At 39.3% G+C, this 26,872-nt stretch overlaps 1 protein-coding gene across 1 annotated transcript in view; it reads left to right on the top strand.

Annotated features, from left to right (window-relative positions):
- Positions 1-26,872, top strand: part of acaca (acetyl-CoA carboxylase alpha) — a 271,808-nt gene that overhangs the window by 156,990 nt on the left and 87,946 nt on the right. Inside the window, exons 41-44 of the mRNA XM_072589677.1 lie at positions 10,086-10,355; positions 12,696-12,793; positions 15,001-15,121; positions 17,063-17,173. Of these exons, the coding sequence (XP_072445778.1) occupies positions 10,086-10,355; positions 12,696-12,793; positions 15,001-15,121; positions 17,063-17,173 (600 nt within the window). The remainder of the gene's footprint in view (positions 1-10,085; positions 10,356-12,695; positions 12,794-15,000; positions 15,122-17,062; positions 17,174-26,872) is intronic.

Below are 26,872 nucleotides of genomic sequence, written 5' to 3'. Positions count from 1 at the left end.
GTGGTGAATGTGAAGGAAAGGGTAATGGCATATCCCTGCTTGACCTCAAAAGATTCTGTCATATTACCCATCAGTGAACACCTTCACCAATTTCTTGTCGTGGAAGAGATAGAGGACGTTGAGAATTTCACATGGACAGCTGGCCTTTGACATGGTCTTCGGTAGCACTTCCTGATTGAGCTAAAAGCCTTGATCAGATTCATGAAGGCCAAGTAGAATGGTTGGTGTTCTTCCTGCATTTTTCTTGGAGCAGAGAAAATAGTGTCCATAGATCCATAATTTCATCAAAAGCTGCAGTGGTTTTCAGGAAGGATTTCCTCCGAGACTGGGTGAAGGTGCCTAGTGAGGATTCAGGCAATGATCCTCCCAGTGATGGAAAGTGGGGACATAACTTGGTAGCTCCCATAATCCATTTTGTCTCCTTTTTTGAAGGTGGCAATGGCAGGATTCCTGAGATTTGCAGAATTTTTTTCTTTGTTCCAGATTTTCAAATACAGTTGATGGAGCTAACATGTAAGGTCTGGAAGCTTTGCGTGTCTGTCATCTAGCACAAATGGAAGGAATCCAACGTAACATGCAATGGTGGAAATAAAACTTGTCTAATCCAATGTTGCTATACTGCATAAGCTCCTGAGAGCACAAGTGAAATTCAACAAGGTTTTGCTCTGCCTGCAGAGACTGTAAAGTGTCAGTACAGAATTGAGCCATTATGGATGGGAGCAGAGTAGATCAAGCCAATTCAAGATTATGGCTCAATGTTTATATCAACTCTAGTCACCGTATTTGAATGCTTTATGTTCACAAAATGTACTGATTTCAGTCTTGATAGTACTTATTGGACTGAGCATTTATGGATTTCTGAAGTAGAGAATTTCAAGGATTCAGAAAACTTCATGAATGATGGAATTTCTCCTTACATCAGTCCTAAGTAGCAATTCTTTACTCTGAGAATATTCTCCCTCGTTCTGTACTCTACATCGAAGGGAAAAAGCCCTTCCTGCATTTTAGCTGTCAAGCCCTCTAAAATTTTTATATGTTTCAATGAGATTACCTCTAAATCTTTTAAACTCTGTAGAACGTGGACCCTTTCACTCAAATCGGTCCTCATAGAGGAAACCCCCTTGCTGAACAAAAAAAGTCTGTCTAATTCGGTCTTGAATATGCTCAGTGACCCAGCCTCCACTGCTCTGTTTTTATTCCTGTCAGTAAATCTATTATAATAGATTGTCCTCTTTGTTCTTGTTTGCTGACAACATTTAGGAGACAGCTTAACTATCTAGGCGACTTTTCACAGATTGGAAAACTAACTTGGGTAGTTTTTTTCTCTTTTCCTCGCCCCCACTGTAAAAAAAAAAATTTTTCATTTGGTTGTGCATAATTTGTGTATTGCTGAAAAAACACATTTTGAGAAAGCCTGTTGCCTTGCACTCATCAGGACAATTTGCAAGAATACTAATTAAAAATTAAATTGACATAAATTGCATGAGAGGAGCATGCTCTTTAGTTGACAAGTAGACTCTGGTTGGGTAGAGGTTGGCTCATTATAGGGCAGTGTCCTAACCAATCAGTTCACGTGTCTGATTCAAAATTTAAACAAAACCTGTCAATCATTATTAATAGGTGCATTTTCAAGGCAAAACTTTAAAGGTCACCAGTGATTACTTCTGCTTTGCAAAGATGATTAACAACAATTTGTAATGAACAATGCCATGGTCAATTTTACTTTGGCCTGGGTTTGTATTTGACACAGTTAGTCACTGCATATAAAAACTTGATAGATGGAAGGAAACAAAAACAAAATTAGAGACATCTTGAAAATGGGTTGCTTTGCCCCTTAATAAAATTTTCTGGATCTCCTTCTGTTAACTGTGTGCAACATTATATAGTGATTTGTATATAGAACTAGAAATGAATCCAAATATATAGACAACGGTAAAATTGGAGGGATAGTAAAATAATATCAAATGAAGTTGAAACTTGTAAGTTGTAATTCAAATTCAGTAACTGAGGTGGATTATGTTGATTTTCAAAGAGCAAAGCTGTGAGAAAGCTAGTAACTGCAGTGGTGAATTCGGAATGTGATTATAATTGGACTTCTGTGCTCATCTTTGACATTGTACTCTTATTTGTGCTGAAAATCACTCGAAGATTGATCTGATAATGGTACAGCAATGTCCATGTCACTGTTGGGACTTCGTGGGCATGTTGTGTCCTCTCCAAGGACCTTAACATCTGATGGTTGGGCCTCCAAGGATCCGTTACACACCTCTGCCTACTTCATCATAAAGATTTACAGACGGGCTTCACTGCCACAATTTCTCTGTGGCAATTAAAGTGCAGGCAATCTCACTTTGTTTTAATAGCTCCTTGTCCATTTGGGCTGTCACTGCGATCTGTGCAACTTTAACTGTCAGATTGTGCATCTGGTAGGTAACAGACCCCAATTTCATAGACCACTCAAATTAAGTCACTTTGACATCAGCCCCTGGCAGCAGATTTCTCTGGGATTACTGGATTCCCCAGGATGTAGCCTGCTATAATGGCACGCATGTGACAACAAAGACGTTACTGACATTTATGAAAAGAAGACATACTATTGAGAATCTCCTTTTCATGTCTATGCTCGTTGTTGCAAGGGACATCAGAGGACAGTTTCTGCAGAATTATTGATCCAATTCATTGGCAGCATTTCAGTCTCTTAGGATCCTGGCAACACCTTGTCTGAATCCTCAACTTTCTGCAGAAAGCTGAACCTCTTGAATAGTTTATTCCTGACTCATAATATTCATACATAACAAACCATGAGACAAATATTCAGCATATTTCACAGCAAATATTGCTTTATTTAATTGTACACCTAGAGAGGTAGAAGTTTGCTTCAAAATATTATTGCCAATTGTGGTAGAAAAGGTAGAATGAGAGTTGTGTGTGGGGTGTTCTAGGATGTTAAGAGTGAAGGTAGCTGTTTGACAGTGCTGTCTTAAGAGAGTGAAGTATGTGTTGGTGATTAGGCAAGAATGGGAAAGTGTGGTGACATCCTACGCTTGCCTGCCTTTGTGAAGTGTTCTCATGTCTTGCTGCACTCTTGATCAATGTTGCATGATAATGACCTGGGAGCCAATGTCAACTGACACAATTGATATGTCTGGCTTACTGAAAGAAAGGACCAGAACTACGAGCTGCCTATCTTTGTAGCTCTTGAAGATGGACCTGGATGTCTGCATTTAAAACAAAAAGCTGATTGTGCTGGTTCTCCTAGTGTCCTATTGCGGTAACCAAAGGGCACAGCTGGTGTTTAAGTGGCCTTGAAGGTGTCACTCTGGACTGATGCGGGGAGAGAGAAACTGTATCAAGTATTTTCATGTAAATTCTTTGTAAAGCCATTTGCCAGCTGTTTATCTTGCCATAGGGCAGTGGTTTTGTTGTTGCTCGAAGTGTGTAAAGTACTTTTGAAAGTATATATTGCCATATACATGTTTCGAGGTGTGGAGGTCCCACAAATTTAAGCAGTTTCTATGTTTTAAGTCACAACATGGCTTCACCAAGAAAATGTCAGTTATTCCAAGGAAATTTGTATATCACTTCGTGTTAATGAATGACTTAACTGATGTTGAAGAAAGTCTGGGCCAAAATTAAACATGTTTGGAAAGTTGCACATAGAACACAGTAGGCACATGGAATTACTGTTTGCACAGAGGATAAACCTTATTGGTTGGACCAAAGCAATGTGTTGTAAATTATATGTAATTCTATTTATAGAAAGTAGAATACAATTCTAAGTTATATTCCGTATACTTTGGTTATTTATACCAATTGCCTAATGTTGATTTTCATCAACCCAGCTATCTGCTGGTAGAACCTGATGGAGTTGAGGTCAATGGAAAGTAAAACAAAATGAGGTGCAAAATGGACAGGTTATCTGATTCCAATTTTCTCAGCTGTAGAAAAAAGTTTAAATGACTGGTTTTGCATCGGTATGAAATACAGTTGTTTTCGGTTCCGCATCAACACTAACTTAAGTAACTGTGAAAATTGGCCAATTCGCAGTTAAGCAATTGAGAGAAGGACTCCATCAACAATGGTTCAGTGGTCAGTAGCATAAACATTCCCATTGAATTAACAAACAACGCTGAAAATCCTGAAATCCAACTTGTAGCGGAGAAAACAATCTGATATGTTGTTCTCTTTAATCAATGATCCACTAACAAAATTGGTTTCTGACAAATTGAGTATGCTAAAGCTGTGCATTTTCAGTGAGCCTTTAATTACAGAAAAAGATGGGTATTCCTATTTCTCATCACAAAAGAAGTTTTTGACTCTTGAAGTTTTAATACTTGGCTTGGTTTATGCCTGATGTTAAAACTGGAGTAGATTGCATTGTGCAATCTGTGTTAAGTTGCATAGTTTGTGTGTGGGTACTTGGAAAACCCTTTACAATTATGCTATATGTTAGCATGCAAGGAGGTATGGTTTCACAGTGAAATAAAAACAGAAAATACCTAATTTACTCATTAGGTCTGGTAGCATCCCTGGGGTGAGGGAAACGAGGGACACACTTTTAAGAAGTGAAGAGATGCACGGTTGTCACCCTGGGTGGGGGGGGTAGAGAAGTAATTCTCTTTCTCCATAAATGCTTCCAGACCTGAATGTTTCCAGCATTTTTTTATTTCAAATTTTGGTCTTGTCTATTCGTTTTTATTATTGGTCTTTGTGGGTGGGTGAGGTGGGAACTTTGGAAAGCATAGCCTCTACTACTTGTAATTACTGTTTTGATTGTAGAATGATGAAACACTGCAGAACTGATTTCTCTCTGCTTTCTCAGGAAATGCTCAGCTGGTGCATACAAAGTGGGGAGAGGCCCTTTGATTTTAAACTGCTTGTATTATATTGGATATTTTGACCTCATGCAAATACAGGCTGGAATTATTTCAGCCTGTTTCTAATAGAATTCTGGTAGAGTGAGTCAGAAAGATTGAGATTCACAATAGAATTCCATAGAATCCCTACAGTGTGGAAACAGGCCATTTGGCCCAACCAGTCTACACAAAACGTATCCCAGCCAGACCCATTTCCCTACCCTACAACCCTACATTCCAATGACTGCTGCACCTAACCTACACATCCCTGGACACTATGAGCAATTTAGCATGGCCAATTCACCTAACCTGCACATCTTTTTGCACTGTGGGAGGAAACTGGAGCACCTGGAGGAAACCCACGCAGACACTGGGAAAATGTGCAAACTCCACACAGACCGTCCCCGAGGCTGGAATGGGGCTGGTAGCATCAATTGGTTCTGAATCACATCCAGTTTCTTTCAAGGAGATTTGCTTTTTGAATGTATTAAATAACATGTGGTACCTCAAGGTGACTGAAGATATAACGGCCATTTATGGGATGAATGTGAAACGTTAAAGGGTTAATTTGTCTGCTGACGTGTAAGAAATTGGTTTGCCTGGGGTGGTGCATTTTTCTGTCTTGCAGGCAGGATGTGAGAATCTAATCATACTCTGTAAAAGCTGTTGTTTTAAGAAATGATCCAGTCGCGCACTGTTTTAAGGAATAACCTAATCGCTTTATATTGTTTTTGGGTGGCATGTGACTGAGGGGGAGTGGCAGGAGGTTGTGTCTTACGTGCATGACTGACTGATGTAAAACCCTGTTTGAAGGGACGACGGTTCCCTTGTTTGGGAGCCTCGCTTGACACACTTCGCAAGCATCGCAAAGAGTGTTAAGTGACCCTCCAAAAGCTTATACTTGCTGAAATAAATTGTGGCTGTTCACAGAAGTTGGCATGTTGTAGTTGCATCAACGTGTAAGAATCTCAAGAAGGGAACCAAACAAAGGTTGATGCATCAGGAATAGATGATTGGGGGAATTGGCTACGGAGACAGAGGGATAATGTCAAGACTGTGGTGATTTTGGGACTCTACAACTGCATGGGCCCCCATGAAGGTTGGGAATCCCCGAGTGGATACAGTCTATGCAATAGTAACAGTTGATACTTGATCGTTTTGTCAATTTGTTTTCCATTACCTCCGATAAAATTGCCTTTTGAAGGTTTGACACTAGATAACATTCATGAGTTCCTAAAATGAAGAAGCCTCAAAGCAAACAAGGCTGCTGATTTACACTTTACCATATTACGTCTGGACCTTAAAGACTTTTGTTAGATTTACTAGAGAGTAATTATTGCTGAAAAGCTACCTATAAGCAAGGATAAGTCCCATTGAATTAAATTAGGAAACAGTTTAAATATTTGGCCCTCTTTCAGACCCTGATTGGATTAAAAATTACCCACTTGCGTTAGAGGTCTTCTGCAGGGAAGGTTCCTGAACAGGGGCCTCCTGTTGTGAACTTGCAAAGGAACCCATACATCCAGTAGGTAAGACTATCTTCATAGAAATCATGTCTCTCATGTGCTGTGTTCTGAGATTCAAACGTTCCACAGCGCAATCAGCTACTTTGTCAGCTGTTGTGAAGGAACAGGCATGTCAGGTAAATGGATGGTTCTTCAGGTAGGTGAGAGGTGTGGTGGGTGTGATGGGTATTGCACTAGCTTAGTGATGTGGATAGTTTGCCAGGTGGATAAGGTCAATAAGGCACCAAGTTGATAGGATGCCAGATGGAATGTCTGGTGCATCAGGTGATTAGGGTGTCCAATAATTGAGTGCTTGGGATTGTTGGTTCCGTGGCATGAGTAGGAATTTGTAAAGTTGGATGACTAGGGTGGCAGGATACCAGGTAAATGAGTGAGTGCTTAGGGAAGGTCAGGTACTAACAGATTCAACAGATGGGAGGAAGGTGAGGCAGATGGTTAGGTTGGTGAGATGTAGGGGTCATACCGGCACTCTGGGGGATGTTAGGTCTGGGGGGCTCAGAATGATGGTGGGATTGGATATCTGGTCCAGCATGTTTGGTGGGGAAAGGGTGTTTTAAGGGTCCGGAGGCTGTAGTTAACGGGTGTCCGTGGTGAGTGCGACTTCAATTTAATAGTTCTCTGGGAGAAGTTAGAGGATTAAAAATCTGCTCATAACTGTTAATCTTCACTGAGTTGGAAGCCTCCAAATTCGGTTTCTTAAAGCATTCCTATGAAGTCAACTGTGCTTGGGATTCTGCATTGTCCCATCATGCGAATACAATCTTAACTGCTTCACAGACACTAAATATCTGGCTGGGCCTTTAAATGTCCATATATTTTCAATTGCTATTTCTTATTGTTCCTCTAGGTGGCACATCATCCCACTTAAGGTTGAATTGCCTGCAGTTTTATTTTTTCAGTATAGAGTTGCAAACTGCAAAGGAACTACTGCAACAATCTTGAAAAACAAGCACTATCCACACATCTTGTTAGCTGTCCTTCCTTCTCAATTATTTCTAATTTCTATTTCTGTAGGCCTCTACGTTATAAAGTTGCTCCTTTTGGATCAAACTGTCTTATTGATTGTATATGAGGTATTTTGTTTTGAACTGTCAGCTTTAGCATTTCCAAGTCTTCAGAGCAAAGGTCAAAAGTATGCTCAAATTGGCAGGCTTCAAGGTGCATCGCAAAGGGAAAGGGGGATATTGAAAGAACAAAGAAAATTACAGCACACGAACAGGCCCTTTGGCCCTCCAAGTCTACGCTGATCTAGATCCTCTATCTAAACCTCTCGCCTATCCTCTAATGGTCTGTATCCCTTTGCTCCCTACCCATTCTTGTATCTGTCCAGATGCATCTTAAGTGATGCTATTGTGCCTGCTTCCAACCTCTCCACTGGCAATGCATTCCAGGCACCCACCACCCTCTGCGTAAAGAACCTTCCATGCATATCTCCCTTGAACGTTTCTCCTCTGACTTTGAACTCATGACCCCAAGTAATTGAGTCTCCCACTCTGGGGGAAAGCTTCTTGCTCTTCACCCTGTCTGTAGCTCTCATCATTTTTGTAGACTTCAGTCATGTCCCCCCTCAACCTCCGTCTTTCAAATGAAAATAATCCTAATCTATTCAACCTCTCTTCATAGCTAGTGCCCTCCATACTAGACAATGTCCTGATGAACCTCCTCTGCACCCTGTCTAAAGCATCTACATCCTTTTGGTAATGTGGTGATCAGAACTGTACACAGTAAGTAAGATAGTTCCAGACTTAGATCAAGGTAGATTAAAGCAAAATTGCCAAATCAAGAATGCAGTGGAATACTCCTCAATTGCTTCAATGAATTCCACTTATTTTCAAGAAGCTCCACACTGCAAAGCAGTCGGCTTGATTGACATGCTATCTACTACCTTGCACATTCGCCATCACTGGTGCACAGTAGTTACAATGTGTGTGTGCCATCAATAAGAAGCATTGCAGCAACTTGGCAATTTCCCATGTGCAATTAGATATAGATAATGAATGGCCTTCCCACCAATGCTACATCCTAACAATTAATAAGAAGGATGGAGTGACTACAATAACAGAACACACAAACCGTCAAAATTTGAGGAGCCTAAAGAACCTAAAGCCTTATAGGTCTGGAGGATGTTATAGAAATAGCAGGGCTGAAGGCCATGGCGGGATTTGAAAATTGTGATGATGGTTTTTAACATAGAATTGTTGTGGGAGCCAAAATAAGGAGTTGATATGTGAACAAGACTTTGGGATAAAGAGTCAGAAGTAAGCTACCCTTGATGCGGTTCAGTGCAATTGTGGCTGATCTATGATCAAATTCTCTCGCTATATTTCTCTAAATACCTTTGGTTAACAAAGATCTATCAACCTCAATTGGGGAACCCAAGACATAGAGTCTGAGGAGAAAACATTGCAGATGATTTTCTAGCTAAGACTTGCTAGGTAAGAACAGAACCAGGCCAGTTCCACCAAGTTAGATAACAAAGGATGTAGAAGAGGATAACCTGGTCGACAGTGTTAAACTAGGCAGGATGGTTGACTCCAGTTCAATTCCATGAAACAACTAGGAAACGAGTGGTGAACAACTCCTCTGTCGTCAACCTCTTCAGTTGACTGGAACAAAAATTTACTTTCTTTTTAACATGAGCCTCTACTTCCCTCTAAAATGAAGTTTCCTGATGTAAGTGGCCTTTTGCTGATACATTAGGCATTGTTTATTTGAGTGAAAGAATCATTTTATTTCTTGCACCCCATCAAAGTGGTCTGTGTGGAGTTTGCACGTTGTCCCCATGTCTACGTGGGTTTCCTCCGGGTGCTCCGGTTTCTTCCCACAGTCCAAGGATGTGCAGGTTAGGCGAATTGGCCATGCTAAATTGCCCATAGTGCTAGGTGCATTAGTCAGAAGGAAATGGGTCTGGGTGGGTTACTCTTCGGAGGGTCGGTGTGGACTTGTTGGGCTGAAGGGCCTGTTTCCACACTGTAGGGAATCTATTCTAATCTAATCTAAAGTGATTCTTGTGCTTAGAGTTTTTCTTCTGATTCTCACAGATCTCCCTCAGGAGCATGCTATTTCCTCTATTTGACACATAGATCATCTCAAAAGTCTTTATTTTTAAAAAAGATACTTGACTTGATACTTGTAATATCATATTTTTGCAAGTGTTTTATTTTAGTTTCAATATCAAAATGTAATTGTAATTCGTAGCTTTAATTTTAGGGATCTTTTTGAAAGCGTGCTGGGACAACAAAAAAAATCCAAATCTGCTCAAATGGTTGCAGTTATGTATTAGAGTCAGGAGATTGTATGTTTAGACATCCTTCAGAAATCCAGCACCAGAAGGACACTTCAGTGCAAAAGTGATGGAAGTTTGCCAATTATTAGATGAGATGCAAATTGACATTCCATTCGTCTAATAAGATATATGTACAAGATTGTATGCCACTGCTTAAATAGCTGAGAATTTTCCTTGCATATCAGTTACCATTTCTCTCTCAATGTCGACAACTAACCCTACCAGAAAGTTAGTAACTGGTCATTTATCAACTTTACTCTTTGGGGAATCTTCCTGCCATGATTTGCTCACCTAACCACACAAAACAATTTATTCTGTAAATGTGGTGATGCATTAAGTACAAATGTTATTTGTTTTCATAATATTCAGTATTCCCTCCTGCCAGCCTCACTTCTTCGGGTGGTTGTGTTTTTGCAGATTGGTATGGTGGCCTGGAAGATGCACCTCAAGTCACCAGATTGTCTGGATGGCCGTGACATCATTGTCATAAGCAATGACATCACTCACAAGATTGGGTCGTTTGGACCCCAGGAGGATCTGTTGTTCCTGAGAGCCTCAGAACTTGCCAGATCTAAAGGCATCCCACGAATTTACATAGCAGCAAACAGTGGAGCAAGGATTGGATTGGCAGAAGAAATTCGACACATGTTCCATGTAGCCTGGGAAGATCCTGCTGATCCATATAAGGTAAACATTGGCTCAGAATGGATAATTATGGGGAAATTACTGTTTTCAGTTATCTCACCTTAATCACGGTCTCCAAATCACTTAATTTCCTATGAGCCTGAATAAATTGAATCCTTGTAAATTAAATCCACAATACTGACAGTGATTTATTTGTAGTTTTATGCGTTGCCCTGCTCTGTGTTTACTGCTGCTGTCTTTTTTAAAAGAGTCTCTGAATATCTGACTAATTTTCTTAAAAAAAACCCCTGTGGAACTCAGTGAAGTTGCTTTAAAGATTCAATCAGGTCTAAAATCAAAATTAAAAACTGAAAGAACTGCAGATGCTGGAAATCGGAAACAGAAACTGTTGCTGGAAAGGCTCAGCAGGTCTGGCAGAATCTGTGAAGAGAAATCAGTTAATGTTTCAGGTTCAGTGACCCTTTCACAAACTGAAAATCAAAATTGTTCCCCATCATCTATGTCAAACTGTTTATCTTGCCTTTGCATTAATGTGACCTTTCCATTCACGTGGCTGCTTAAGTAGAACCTGTGGAACTGACCAAATGTTTCTATGTCATTCAAAACCCAAGTGTTAAATTACTGACCCTGCAAAGACTAGGATGAAAACAATGATGAGTGACTTACTGTGATTAATATTTGCTGAATTTAAAAATTTCCTGGTAATAATGGGTCAACGGCAGTTAAATTTCATAAGGTTTTAATTTTGGTTCTAGTTTTTATATCAATGTTACCTGGGTTTGAATATGGCCTGGACTGAAAGTCATCGTTCTGTTCATTGTAAAGGCCTCATGTGAAATCAGCTTGAACAGTTGCTTCCTACTACATTCTGAATAGACGTCTAGAGCAAATAGTTTTCTATGATTTTATATTATGGAAGCCGTATACGTGGCTGACATGAGAATGAGAAATGGCTCTAACTTTAAAGAAAGTAATGGGCCAAACCCTGGCATTTTAGTGCTATACAGAATCAATACTATAACAGAATTGGGAATAATTAATGAAGCATGGGGAGGCAATGGCCTAGTGGTATCCAGGTAATGTTTTGGGGACCCAGGTTGAATTTGAATTAAATTTAAAAAAACAAAGTCTAAATGATGACCATTAATCAATTGTCAGGAGAAGCCCATCGGGTTTGCTTAATCCCCTTTAGGGAAGGAATCTGCCATCCCTACCTGGTCTGGTCTACATGTGACTCCAAACCCACAGCAATCGGGTTGATGGGCAATGCATGCCTACCTGGCCAGCGATGCCCTCATCCCTTGAATGAATTTTTTTTAAAAAGGATGCCAAGATGAATTCCAGTATTGTAACACAAGTTTTCAGTTTCAAACATAAAGATATGTTAAAGATTTTTTAAAAAGTAACTGCATCCGAGCATCCAATAAATAAATCTTGTCCTCTCTCTTATAAGGCAATTCAAGTTTCAGGCAAGTTACTCCATCCCCTTCAACAGATGCCAGAAGAATCAGTCCATGGTCATTTAATAAGACCATGAGATGTAGGAGCAGAGGTAGACCATTTGGCCAATGTCTGCTCCACCATTCACTGAGATCATGGCTAACTTCATTAGCTGAATTCCAATTTCCTGCTTTTTCCCCATAACGCATGATTCCCTCACTGATTAAAAATCTGTCTATCTCAGCATTGGATATACTTAATGACCCAGCCTCTACTGGAAAGAATTCCACAAACTCATCCTCTGATGAATAAATTCCTCTTCGTCTATGTCTTAAATGGGCGACGCTTTACTCTGGGATTATTCTGTCTGATCTTAGACTCTACCTCAAGGGGAAACAAGTATCTATCTTGTCAAACCTCTAAGAATCTTACACATCTCACCATAGTCTTCTTTTCTAACGTCCATGAATGCAGACTGAATCTACTCAATCTCTCCTCATAAAAAGAACTCTCCATGCCAAGGATAATGACGACATTATCTTTCCTTAGATAAAGGAACCAAATCTGTACACCATCTATGTGTTATCTAATTAGTGTCTTGTATAGTTTTACCAAGATTTACCTCTTTTTATACTCCATTCCCTTGGAAAAACAAGCCTACAGTCAGCATGCTTTCCCTATTGCCTGCTGTCTGTTTGAAAGCTTTTTATAATTTATGAACAATGTTATTGAAATAAAAAACCTCACTGAATTGCAAGCAGATTCAGTGGGCAGAATGGCCTACTTCTGCACCTACATCTTCTAGTCTGTCAGTTTTCTGAAGGAGCAGCTTTGCAACTTGAGGCTACTCTGCCTTAAATTGTCCAGGTTGGAAATGTTTTTGCTGAATTAGAACGTTTTGTTGGCTTGTTCAGTTGCACTCATGGTCCTGTACATTTGCAGGGTTACAAGTACCTCTACCTCACACCTCAGGACTATAAAAAAGTCAGTGCACTAAATTCAGTGCACTGTGAACACGTTGAAGATGAAGGGGAGTCAAGGTATGTAGTATACATCATATGTAGTCTTCAGATACAGTTTGTGGGTTTGTGATTTTTTTTTCCCTCAAGTTAAATAATTGAAATCCATTCAGTACAATTTAGAAGTTGCCTCCCTAAATGTAGACCCTGTCTGGTGAGAGAATCTGGAGTTGTGTAACTCTGAATTGAAGGTGTGTGTGAGTGAACACGTGTTAGTTGTGTTGTGCTGCTTCCCAGAATTCCTTTGTACAATTGGGCTAAACATAACTAGTGCACGTTGCAGTATAGCAATAAAAACTCTTGTTTAATCCTGAGGACTGCCTGACCAAGGCAGGAATACTGATTGCATGGGTCATCTCACTTATCGGGAAGAACCGTTGCCATTCCTTTGAAATAAGTACAGCTTATGGAGGTGAATTTAGTTATAACGCAGATTAAATGCCAGAAGTTTTTATTCATTCACGGGAAGTGGGTGACCCTGGTCATTTATTGCCCATCCCTAATTGCCCATTGGGCAGTTAAGAGTCAACCACATTTCTGTGGGTCTGGAGTCACATGTAGGCTGAACCAGGTAAGGACAGCAGTTTTCTCCTCGAAAGGACATCAACAAACCAGATGGGCTTTTCTGACAATCAGTGGATTCATGCTTATTGTCAGGCTCTTAATTTCAGATTTTTATTGAATTCAGATTCTACTATCTGCCATAGCAGTATTCAAACCCATGTCCCCAGAACATTAACTGGGTCCCTGGATTAACAATCCACTATGTCATCACCTTCCCCAACACTAGAATAACAGATATGTTTTCACCTCCATCCAGAAAGCCACACTTTGCCAATAAACATCTGGAATTCTTATGCAATACTTGAGCTGGTATTAAAAAATAAATTTGCAAGGTTTGCCGCTGCATTTTGTGTCTGTATCCCTCAAAATGACTCGCTGAAATAAATATATTTGTGTCAAAGTATATGGCTGCATAACTCATATTTTTCAAGTTACTTGTACAGTTCTGGTCTCTGTTACAAAAAGGTACTGGTGCAGGTGCCAAGCAAATTTAAATGGATGATACCACCACAGCAAGATTCTAAGGATTGGGAAACCTCTGTATTTCTGGGGCTGTTTTTAAAGGAGAGAGGAGACTGAGTACTGACTTAATTAGAGACCTTCAAACTATGATTGTGTGTATATATGTCATTTTAAAAAGGTAGATCTGACAAAAAGCTTCTATTTTTGAGATATCTAAAATTAGAGATGAAAAACGTCAGACATTCACTAGTGAATTGAGCAGAAACTTATTTTAACTAAAGATTAGTTAAAATGTGGAGCTAATTAGCATATGGCGAAATTAAGATGAATGGCATACATAGTTTTAAGGAAAGCTTCAAAATTCCATGAGGAGAAAGGAAAATTAGAGTATGATGTTGGGATGAAGTTGAGTAGAGTGGGAGGATGTGAAGCAACTTGTGAAAAGCATAATCTCTACTACAGATATCTTTGGCCAAGTGGCCTGTCTCTTGGCTGTAGCTCCTATGTAAACTGTTTATGTGGACTTACTTTTATTTCTTTGAGACTATGTAAATATTATGTGCAGTAGTGACATTTCAGCCATGATTCTCAGTTGACTGTTTGCTTTATCTCGAGAAGGATTCTGCATAGTCTCTGCTGTGTAGTACGTGGGGCCAGAAATTGTATTTGGGACGGTTACCTTTTCTGGCAATGATGAAACTTGTTGCCCGGTATGTTCGATGAAAGATACCATAGGAAACTTCATTGGTAGATATTTGATTGGGAGGGAAATATTGTACCAATTTTACTTTTCAACAACAAAGTATATGTGTTACCAATTGAACAAAGGCTGAAGAAAGATTTTAATATGGAACTTTGTCCTTTCTGGCTTTCTTAAGTATCTGTAATAGAAATCTATTTAGCTATGGCAACATCTGTGAATAAATAGCCTGCATTGTTCACTGTCTTATATAAGGCACGATCACTTGGATGTTTTACTAGAAAATGCTGATGTCAATGAAACTGTTACTGAGTCTTCAGCAGAGTAAGGATAAATATTGAGGCCAGCAGAAAGTAGAGCCTTTTATGATACACACAGGGCTGTTTCATTATTTGAGTTAAATAAATGGGTCCTCTTTCCAAAAAAAAGGTGTGCTGGTCCACATTTAGATTTGACTTGCTTCAGGTTGGATTGGTTTCCTTATTCCTTTCATTTTTCACAGGTACAAAATAACAGATATCATCGGCAAAGAAGAGGGACTGGGAGTTGAAAATCTCCGAGGATCAGGAATGATAGCAGGAGAATCGTCCTTAGCTTATGATGAAATTATCACAATGAATTTGGTATGTCATGCAAATTACTTTGAAGAAAGCTTAAAAATAAGGTAGTTTGCTTTTGGCATCAGCTTTCTCATCCGAATCAGAAGGTTGATCGTTCATGTCCTACTCTGGTTTGAACAGGAAAAGGGAATCTTGCACTATTTGAAATGCTGACTTTTGGATGAAACATTAAAGTGGCAAAGCTGGTATTTATTGCCTATTCCTAGTTGTCCTTGAGAAAGGTGGTGGTGAATCACTGCAGTGCCTTTGCTGCATGTAGATCTACAATGCTTTTAGGGAGGGAGTTCCAGCAACACTGAAGGAAGAATGATATGTTTACAAGTCAAGGTTCTGAGTGGTCTGTTGGGGAGCATGCAGTTGGTAGTGTCTGCATGTAACTGCTGCCCTTGTCCTTCTAGGTAAATGTGGTCATGGGTATGGGAAATGCTGTGTAAGGAATTAGTGAATTTCTACAATGCACCTTGTACATGGTAAACTCTGTTGTAGGAATAACTAGTCGCACATGCACAAGCAGTCAAGTGGGCTGGTTTGTCCTGGATGATGTCAAATTTCTTGTGTTGTTAGAGCTGCACTCATCAAAACCAGTGGAGTGTATGCCATCGCACTCTTGATTTGTACTTTTTGAGTGGTAGGCAGGATTTTGGAGTCAGGATTTGAGGTACTCTCCGCAGGACTCTTAGCTGCCTCATCCCTGTTTGTATGATGAGTCCAGTTCAGTTTCTGCTCTATGGTAAACCCTGGGATGTTGATTGCGAGGAATTCAGTAATGATAATGCCAATGAATGTTAAGGCATGAAGATTAGAGTCTTATTTAATGGATATGGTCATTGCCTGACACTTGTTTGGCCCGAATATTACTTACCACCTGTCACTACAAACCTGGAAATTGTCTTGGGTCTTACTGCATTGGATGTAGATCAGTTCATTATCTGAGGAGTCGCAAATGGCACTGAACATCCTGCAAATTATCAGGAAACATCCCCACCTCTCTCATTATGATGGAGGTGAAGTCATTTGAAGTTGTTTTGGCCTAAGACATGTCCAAGAGGAACTTGTGTAGAGATATCCTGGAGCTGATCTGTGTTGAACTTACTGACCTTCAACAACCATTTTACTTTGTGACAGCTATACTCAACTATGATTCCCATGGGCTCTAAGATGCCACATGGCCTTCATGTCAAGGTCAGTCACTCTCCCCTTACCTATGGAATTCAACTCCTTTGTCCAAGTTTAAACTGAAGCCATAATGTGGTCAAGAGCTAAGTGACCCTGCCAGAACTCAAACTCTGTTTCTGAGGGCAGGGTATTGCAAAGCAAGTGCTACTTGATAGTATTGTTGATGACCACTTGATCACTTTACTGAATGATGGAGTGGTAATTGGCCAGGTTTATTGGTCCTGCTGTTTGTTTATAGAACAATTTGCCAACTTGTCAGGTAGATGACCTGTTTTAGGTGTACTTAAATAGATTGGCTGGGGGTATGCTAGACTCTGAGCACATGCCTTCCTTACTGTTGCCAGGACATTGTCAAGGCCCATAGCATTTGCAGTATTAGGTACCTCCCAACCGTTTCTTGATATCACGTGAAATGATTTGGTTTGGCATCTATGATGCTGCAGATTTGAAAATCATCTACTTGACACTTCTGGCTGAAGATTGTTGCAAATGCTTCTGCCTTATCTTTTGCACCGATGAGCTGGGCTCCCCTATTGTTGATGATGGGAATATTTGTGAAGCCACCACCTCAAAATCCACTGCTGCCCTTATTCCTGCAATCTACATAATTAATCCTAAGATTTGTACTTAAAAACGTGATGCACTGAGTATGTCTCAATTTTTTTTATTCTTAATAGGTTGATTTTCTTGTGAACTGTGGACACTATTTAATAAGGAAATTTTTTGCCTGTATAAGGAACTGTTATCTGAAATAGTGTCTGATTGCAGGTCACGTGCCGTGCGATTGGTATTGGTGCATACCTTGTACGACTGGGACAGAGGACTATCCAAGTGGAAAACTCGCATATCATTTTGACTGGAGCTGGAGCCTTGAATAAGGTAAAAGCAAGCTGTTTCATTGGTAAACCTCTGTAGTTCTCAGTCCTTGCCAAGATCTGACTTTCTCCAGATGTCATCATGTAGCATACTGTAGTCATCAGTTAAAGTCCGATACCGTATTGACTTAAAATAAAAAGCATTTTATGTAGACATCCAGGACGTTTGAATTATTTATGAAGCATCAGTATTTTTGAGTGACAGTGGATTTTAGTGCCATTCTTAATGAAATTGTCCCCTAATAATCTCTAAGGAAGGGTTGTGCAGCATTACAATAAAAGTAGCATAATGGGATTGTGTAAACTGATCTAATGTTGCCAAAAGCAGAATTCATCAAATTATAGGAAAATGGGATAGGAATTGTATTGCCAGACGCCATCCATGTGTTGGAAAATGCTAAAACAAATCTGTGCTCAAAGAGTGACTGTTGTATTAGAATGGATTTTTGAAATTTGATTCCATTGAAAATAAGTCCATGTTTTAAATCCAGTTAAAAATTGAACTGTTTATTCTCGAGGTGCCACTCTTCATTTTTGTATTATGTTTTCTGCCTGTCTTTGCATTATGAATTATTTCTTGATTGTGATGCCAAAAGCCTGCTGTCAAGTCAACTTACAGGGTAAAAGGAGATACAACCAGAAATGTTAAAATCTCGCAGGCCTCAAATTGTCAGATTTGGGGAAGTCTGTTGGTCTTGGGACCAATAGCCTGAAGTCAAATGAGGCTGATAGTAAGTGCTCCCACAGTACTCTTTCTTGACATCAATATTAAACAAAATGATGCTAGTGCCAATAGATTTTTTGTGCAATTTGTTTTCACACGCCTGTATGATGGAAGAACACTTCATGAAGAAAATATCCATCTACGCTAAAGAAACTCTTACTTATAGGGAACAACATTTGATTTATTGCTATATTTAATTTCATCTCACTACTGCTATTATAGATCTATTAGAGTTGGAGTCAAGTGTGAAACAATTTTTTTAATAAGGTGAAAGACTCCAGGATCTATTTGAAATTGGCCATCAGGCTTTGGAGCAAGCTTTGAATGTGTGGTAGGAGAGGGTGGCTGGGTAGGATGTTTGGAACCTGCTTTAAGGGAAAAGGATCTCAAGCACACTTGCTTGTCTGGATCCATAGAAGTATCAACCAGCCAAACAAAAAACCTCCTTGCACTGGTGGCTGCAGAGAACAGGAAGCATGCCTGGTGGGATAAACATTACTCTTACTCTACTCGTGGCTGCTGAATGTTTGAATTGATTTCTCCAACAGTTGTTAGGCTTCTTGTAATGTGATTTAGGTCTGACCCACCCAAGGTACCTAACAGAGGCTCCATAGTGGCTTGGACTCTCACTTGCAATTCTACACTTAATTCTGCATGGTTTTTATTTATTTGTTTATTTTCTACCCCATAATTTTGATGATGAAAGCTGTTTTTAATTCATTTGAGAACAACGTAGTGGGGGTTCCCAAGGCTGAAGCTACTTGAATACGATGTGCTCAGCGAGATATGCATTCTATTCCAGGCTTTCAGTCCATATCAGATGGAGGTTTCTATAGTCTTGACCTACTCTGCTTTGCAGTCTGGCTGGGAACTGTTGATCCTTACTCAGTGAGTAAGGTCCCAGGCCATCCTAATTGCACCAGGATTTGTGTTAAAGTCTTCAATGTTAATTGTGTTAAAGTCTTCAATGCATTGCAATATAGAGTTGACAGACTGGATGTCCTGTCACATCTGGCTGTCTTTTGAGTACTAAGCCATGCAGTTAACTGTTATTTCTTGGCAAGACCTTCAACCATTCCTGTTCACTCTGAAACAACAAGTTCCAGCTGAGCCCTGGAAATTAAAAGTAGCCCACCTACTAAGCCACCAATGATCAGTGAAGTGTAAAAAAAAACCGAGTGAAGTGTTTGAAAAAAAACTAGTAAAGTAAAAGCAGAACAGTAAATTGTCCCTCCAGTGTCACAACACCTGAACTTTCTGACAAATATCCATTTCATTTGGTTTGTAGTTGATGTAGCTGATGATGGAAAGAAGAGTGTGCAACCTAGCCTGTAAGAACCCCATTTTGTTTTTGATGCAGAACTCATGTTTGTGTATATACCAGTGAATAAATTGATTCCCTCCCTACCTGCACCCCCCCACCACCCCAAGACATGATGTGCTATCCTCACATTAGTGGTCAGCCTCAAATTTTCATTCCACAAATAGTTGTTTTACTCATTTGCATTTATCACTGGGTGCAGAGAATCAAGCTGGTGATGCAAGCTATCTAAGTTGCTAAAATGTGTATGTGTTTAAAACAGATCGACACAGACTAAACCCCACATGGCAAAAGATGGCAACCACCCACAGCAATACTTCTGTATCAGTTTTATACTCTATTTAAGCCAACCCTAGCTTATGGTGAGACACTTTGAGGTTTTAAAGGTAAATCTGCGCAGTAAAATCCATAATATAAACTTCCAGTTCAGTCTTCTCTGGAGTTTCTGCGTATTTTACAGGTGGACAACTTATCTTTGTTTTCCCTACTGCCTGCAAGCTAACCCAATGATCCTGAGAGGGAGGGTTCAATAGTTGCAAACTCTTGTACAGAGAGAAGGTATGCAGCCCCAATAAGCATTTCATACTTTAAAATACATTTTGTAATTCTGCAGTTTAAATAAAAAAACACAAAAAATGCTGGCCTAACGTTTATTGTCCATCCCAGAGTGCAGTTAAGAGTCAGCTATATTGCTGTGGGTGTGGACTTGCATTTAGCCCAGACGAGGGAAGGATAGCAAATTTTTCTTTCTAAATTACAATAATGAACTAGATAGGCTTTTACAGCAATTGACAATGCTTACACGGTTGCCATTGGATTAGCTTTTTTGAATCAATATTTTTATTGAATCAAATTTCAACATCTGCCATGGTGGGTTTTGAATGCTCATCCTCAGAACATTAGCCTGTGGCTCTGGATTGCTAGGCTAATGACATTACCTCTACATCACTGTGTTCCCTGGTAGATTATTTAGTTAGGATACAAGCTATCCAAGAAGTCATTCAAAATTGTTCCTCTCTTAGTTGCAGCTAAGACTAAGCAATTCAGTATTGTGATAGTTTAATATACTTGTGACAATTCCTGTAGCAGTGATTTCAGTAACCATTGCTATTATCATGTAACTATCAAAGAAATGGCTATATTGCCACTAGTACACAGAATCAAACGCTAGGAGCTTTCAGATAGAAAGTGATTAAGAAGCAATGAATAATAAGGATAGACAAAATTGAATAAGTTTCCTAGTTTACTGTTTAGAAGAATCCTTGGACAGGTAAGTGATGAAGAGGAGTAGGGAACCCAATGAAATTGTTGTCATCTCAGCAACACAGAGCAAAGATCCAAAAACTTCATTTTCTTATTTTTTATCTAAAATTGAAAGCTTTCTTATTCTGTGTTAGAAAACCATAATGCACATGGTGGGTAGATATTTCTGTGAATGTGATTTGATTGGATGTAGGGTTCTTTCAGAAGCAAACAGTACAGTTCATGTAACCCAGTGGGAAAAACTCCGCTAAACTGTGTGCTGTTTTGTTTCTTTCCCCTAATGTGGAATAGGGCCGGTCAAGGGTGCTGCTTTCTGCTTGGCTGAGCCTGTGTCACTGCTCAGTTTGGTGGTGATTCACAGACAGCTAATGTGTGATAGAGGCAGCCTTCTGCTGGCCATTATCATTTGCAGCCGAGATTATTTTATCGTGGGGGGGAGGGGGGTGGCGTGTGATCAGTGCTGCAAGTTGCCTAATCACGTTATGTCTGCATTACCTTCTATGTGTCAGTGGTCTGTAAGCACAGAACCAAATTGCCGTAAGACACCTAGATTCATTTAGGTGCCCTGTGAACCCTTGCCTATGAAGTACAGGCAAGAGAGGGAGAGGAGAAAAAAAAATTGGCTTTTACTCACATTGAATCAGCTTTAATTTGCTGTTGAAATTCTTGCATGCATAATGAACAGGGATGGCAAGGTGTCATGGACATCCTTCTGTCCCACCTTACAATAAACAGCTGTACATGAAACATCAACATTTCGATCTCTCTGACCTGTCGGCTCGTGTGAAAATTGAAATAATGATAATGTACGCCTCAGACTGCATCAAAGTATCAGCACATCAAAGCCAGGAGGCATGAAATGCAAATGATAACATAAAGCAGATGGATTGAGCATGATCGCCGACACAGAATGAATTTCAATACAGCTCGAGATAAATACGTTATCCCAGCATTTTTTTTGTTCTTGGTTCTGACTCCTGACGATATTTTTTTTCACACTCCAGCAATCACTCGCTCCATCTCTTGCGTTTCAGGTCATGTCGGCACAGCTCCGGTGGAAATAATAGGATATAAACTCTGAGGTTGTTATTTGCATAGAAATAGCATGGAGCCTCAGGCAGTGGAGAGAAGGACAAGGAGATCATTTGTCTAAAATTTTAATGAAAAGTTTTGCTGAGGCAGAGGTTTTTCTTCTCACCACCGCCACCCCCCCCCCACCCCCCAACCAATAAATTAACGTGGCTCGACTATCGAATTAGATGATACAGGGTAAATTGTGGTAAAGGAATGGAACAACATGTAAATTTCAATTTGGCTGCAATAATAAAAGCTGTACTGGGTTAGGGGTGTAGTTGGTACTGGACTGAATAGAATGCAACCCAATTCTTGTGACTAAATTAGTATAAAACAACATTTTATTTTTGAAGGAAAAGTCTAGATTTGCACAAGCTCTTAAAAACAGCAGCAATGCATTGGTTTTGCTTTTAGACCATTAAAAGATCCCAATTTTTGCAACCTTGTTCCACCTTGGGTATGTTTAACCCCATTACTTCTGAACTGGCATTGCTCTTTTTTTTATAAATGACATAGGTTTGTAAAATGTTGTTTCTGGATTAGTGGTGCTGGAAGAGCACAGCAGTTCAGGCAGCATCCAAGTAGCTTCGAAATCGACATTTCGGGCAAAAGCCCTATGATGAAGGGCTTTTGCCCGAAACATCGATTTCGAAGCTACTTGGATGCTGCCTGAACTGCTGTGCTCTTCCAGCACCACTAATCCAGAATCTGGTTTCCAGCATCTGCAGTCATTGTTTTTACCTTGTAAAATGTTGGCTTGAAGTGCAGAATTTGAAGATTGAAGCTGAAAAAAATTACATGAGTGATTATTTTTTTGATTTTATACATATACTTTAACTTGTCCTAGAAATAGCTCCTTACATTTTGCATTATTCCCAGACACAAAAATCTTAAGGAGTGTTTTTCTCAAAGATTTTTAACTTAGGCTTGGTAGTTTTTAGGAAATCCATAAATATGTCTAGTTTCTGACTTGCATTTAGAAGTATTATGCATATCATATCTGTATTTGATATGTTGTCAATATTTGTTACTTTGTTAGCCCATTATTTTTATTATAAACAAATAAGAAATGTATTTTGAAGCTGGGCCACTATTTCCTTTATTGATGCTGTGTTGCATTTGTTAAGATATAGACTTCACAAGCGCGTGTGCTTTTTTTCCACTTCTGGGACATCCTGAAGTATACTAGTGTTTTTACGTGATTCCACGAGATTTGTTGATATTTCTCTGAGGTCCCCTATTGTGTGTCAGCGCATAAATCCTTAGATCTGTGGGGGGAAGTGAAACCAAGTAACCATATTCACCAACTGATCTCCAAAGAAGAAACTTATCAACAAGATTCCACATTTGATAACTTAAAAACGAAATGGAATCAATGAAAATTAAACACAAATTATCAGGTACATGATACTTCAAATAAAAAGGTCAATTTAACTTTGTCAATGATTTAACAAAGACATTAAGAACTAAGGCAATAGGTATCTGGATTGTAGTGTTTATAAACATGTCAGTATTGTAGCTTCACAGTTCCACAATATTCTATTTTTTTTATTCATACATGGTAGCCCAGAGTCTGATCCTTCAAGATCTTTCTTATTTTGAGGTTCACTTGGAATGTCATTAGTGAAGCACATTTCTGTGAACCCTCTTTTCTCAGGTCAGGACTGTTCTGAAGATGTAGTTTTCAGGAGTTTTTATTCAACCAACCTATCAATAATACACCTCTGTTCATGTTTTGACTACTTCTGGGAAAATACTGAGCTCTTTAGCATCTCCAGGCTATAACTTAGCTTTCCAGAATTTAGATCTCTCAGCCAATTTGTCTAATAAGTCAGGAGCTCCTGTCCTTAAATGCCAAAAAGAAAAATTGGCCTCTTCCTGGACTCTGCTTCTTTACAAGAATTCATTTTGTTCCACCTGTCTGTGTTGCATTTGCTTTGTATTTGTACTTATGTACTGAATTCCTTCAACCTCTCGCCCTCCTGCTTGTAATTTTCCTTTGGTCTACCAACCACATTGCATTCTTTTCTTAGCACTGCTAATAAAAAAGATGTTTCGAGGTTAGAGATCATCAGAGCACATAGCCATAGCCATAGTCATAGTCATAGAGTCATTGAGATGTACAGTATAGAAACAGACCCTTCGGTCCATTTTGTCCATGCCGACCAGATATTCCAACCTAATCTAGTCCCAGTTGCCAGCACTTGGCCCATATCTCTGTAAACCCTTCCTATTCATATGCCCATCCAGATGCCTTATTCAAGAAAATTACATCTGATGCCTTTTTTTTGATGCAAGCTGTTCAAATGTCACTTTCTTCCAGCAATAAAACAATATCCTAGATGTTTTTAGACATTACAAATTTTCCTTACTGCACTGCTTCCAGGCCAAAGGTTGTCACAGTCAGAAATGTTTTCACATCATTTCTCAAAGAATGTCAATATTTGCAGGCAGATCCAACATTTAAAAACCAATGCCAAGTGAAATATTTTATACTTAATCAATATCAGCCAGTCAATCACTTGGAGTTATTCCTTAAGCTGCTAATTTATGTAGTTTGACATTTCACAACAAATCAATTGGCTTTTACAATTTACTATGACCACTGAAACCTGGGAGGTGATGGCCTAGTGGTATTATCAGTGGACTGTTAATCCAGAAACCTAGATAATGTTCTGTGAGCATGGGTTCAAATCCTGCCATCACAGATGGTGGAATTTGAATTCAATAAAACATATGGAATTAAGAGTCTAATGATAATGATGAATCCATTGTTGATTTCAGAAAAACCCATCTCGTTCACAAATGTCCTTTTAGGGAAGGAAATTGTTACCCTTACCTGATCAAGCCTGTATGTGTCTTCGGACACACAGCAATGTGGTTGACTCTTAACTGTTCTCTGGGTACTTGGGGACTGGCAATTAATGCTGGCCAACAGAACCCTCATCCCATAAATGGTTTAAACAAAACAGTATTTTTACTGGTCTTGTTTCTATCATAGACTATCAAGATGACACAGTACTTCATGCCAATTTAAAACATAGTTGGCTTCAACCTTCATACAATGAGTCAATAATCTACTAGATCACTGAAGTTGACAGTAAATGACCTAAGAAACAAATAAACAGTGCTCTCAAGTGGTCAAGTATGATGGTGCATTAGCTTAGTCATTGTCTTTTTTTCTTTGTTATCCCAGGATTCAATGTAAGGATTTGGTATGTGAGGTTTAATTATAAAATTGTAGAAAATTCAGACAGTTTAGAAGGCATTAAGTTTGCCCTTTGGCTTAAGTCCTAAATCCCCTGCCAGAACAATCTAGAAAGCATTGCTTCTAAAAGCATAAAACACCCAAAACCAGTTACTGGTGTTCTGTGGAAAGCAGGAACTGAAATGAAAGGGAACTTAAAACTACTCACCGAAAATTTGGCCATATAGAAGAAAACGAGGTGCAAAAACCAGGTGAGTTGGGGAATGGTGAGGGATTGCAGCCAGCGCAACATAGGTAGATGCAGGTAAGTGTGCGACTGATGCAATAAAGGTCAGAAATACACATGATGATAGAGTCTGAATAATGGAATATTTGTGCAGTTCCAGGGTGTTACATAGGTAGAAAGAAGGGACAGTGTAGAAAGATTCTGGATTAGTGGTGCTGGAAGAGCACAGCAGATTAGGCAGCATCCGAGGAGCAGTAAAATCGACCGAAACGTCGATTTTACTGCTCCTCGGATGCTGCCTGAACTGCTGTGCTATTCCAGTACCACTAATCCAGAATCTGGTTTCCAGCATCTGCAGTTTTACCCAGTGTAGAAAGATTGAATACTTGAATGAGAAACATTTATAAATTGAGCTATAATTAAAGAGCTATGTTTGTTGCCTTTAATGCAAGTGGGAAGCATAGTTCTCTTTTTATTTCTCCCCACCATTTCAAAGATAATTGTGAATAGGGCAGATTTGAGTACTGAACTTTGCTATCCATTTAATGAAGAAAAGGAGTTTCCTAAATCTGTTGATATCATTCCCTAAATTACTTCTGTAACTGTAAAGTGCTTTACAGCCTTGTAATTTCCAACATGTTGTGTCGTGGAAAATCAACAGCCCTTGTAATTTTGAGAACTCCACTACAGTTGAATGTTGAGCTTGACTTGTGTAGGAACATTCGCTATCTTATGACCCATTGGCTAACTCTTGTGCCTGCCCTTGGTGCTCCAACTAGTGCTGCAGTTGAGACCATTCTGGGAGAGGTTGGCAAATGCTGATTCTCTTGGCTTGCCGTCAACATCGGGTAACTTGTAACCATTGCTTTCTTTATATACAAATACTTATGATTTCTTCCTGATCTATTGAACTGACACCTTTTTGAGCAGATGAGTTTTGAGATTCCTACTGGAACAACTGGAATCAATACTGTATGGCAACCTCAATTCCTTGATGTTAATTGAAATATAGTAAATTATTTGTGAATCTTACCAGTTTGGAAATCATTCCAGTTAAGGTACACAGAAGCAAACTTGCCTGTTTTTAACAAATGATAAAAAAAACTCCTTCATAACTGTGTTCTTTCCATTGATTAAATTTTATTCTTCTTCAATTGCACTCCTGTCTTAGCTTCCCTATTGCCCTGGAACTCTCTTCTGCCTTTACAACCTCTAGACTCGCTATCTCTATGGCCTTCTGTTGCTTATGCCCTCCTCTGCTCCTTGGAGCTGTTTCACTGGTCATCCTTGTATTGCCCTAGCGGTGACAGCGCATTTTACTGTTTTATCCCAGACTCTGGACCTCCTTTTAAACCTTTTTAGCCACTGTAACTCACTCTCTTTTCATCTTTAAAAGCATATTGACCAAGTTTGTAGTTACCTTTGACTCCCACAAAAGCTCAGCAACTGACCCTTGATTCCTCTTGTGAAGCCCATTCTATTTTGCAGGTGCTCAATTTTTATTACATTTTAATAACCGCCACTCATACTGTCAGGTGTGAGCAATTTTGCTCTGGCAGATTTTGTGCGATATGATTTTGTTATTGCAAGGAAAAGAAAGCCAGCCAATCATGACACACGCGGTACAATAATCTTCTAACGCTTAAGCAGCTAACAAAGCAGTTAACCATTATAAATGACATAAATTTTGTTGATTCAGCTTTGCAGCACACAGAGGTTTTCAATAATACTGCAGGGTATGATAAGAAAAGTCTCTTTCGACAAGGGTTCTAATTACTTTTAGTTCTTTGTGATTTTGGGATGCGACTAATGTTGTTAAGACTGATTTTATTGTCTATCCCAAGTATCACTGAGAAGATGATGCCTTCTTGAATTGCTACAATCTTT

This window comes from Chiloscyllium punctatum, chromosome 19, assembly GCF_047496795.1.
Source record: "Chiloscyllium punctatum isolate Juve2018m chromosome 19, sChiPun1.3, whole genome shotgun sequence".
Lineage (NCBI taxonomy): Eukaryota > Metazoa > Chordata > Chondrichthyes > Orectolobiformes > Hemiscylliidae > Chiloscyllium > Chiloscyllium punctatum.
The sequence above is the reverse complement of the archived record's forward strand: the minus strand, read 5'-3'. Positions and strand labels throughout refer to the sequence as shown.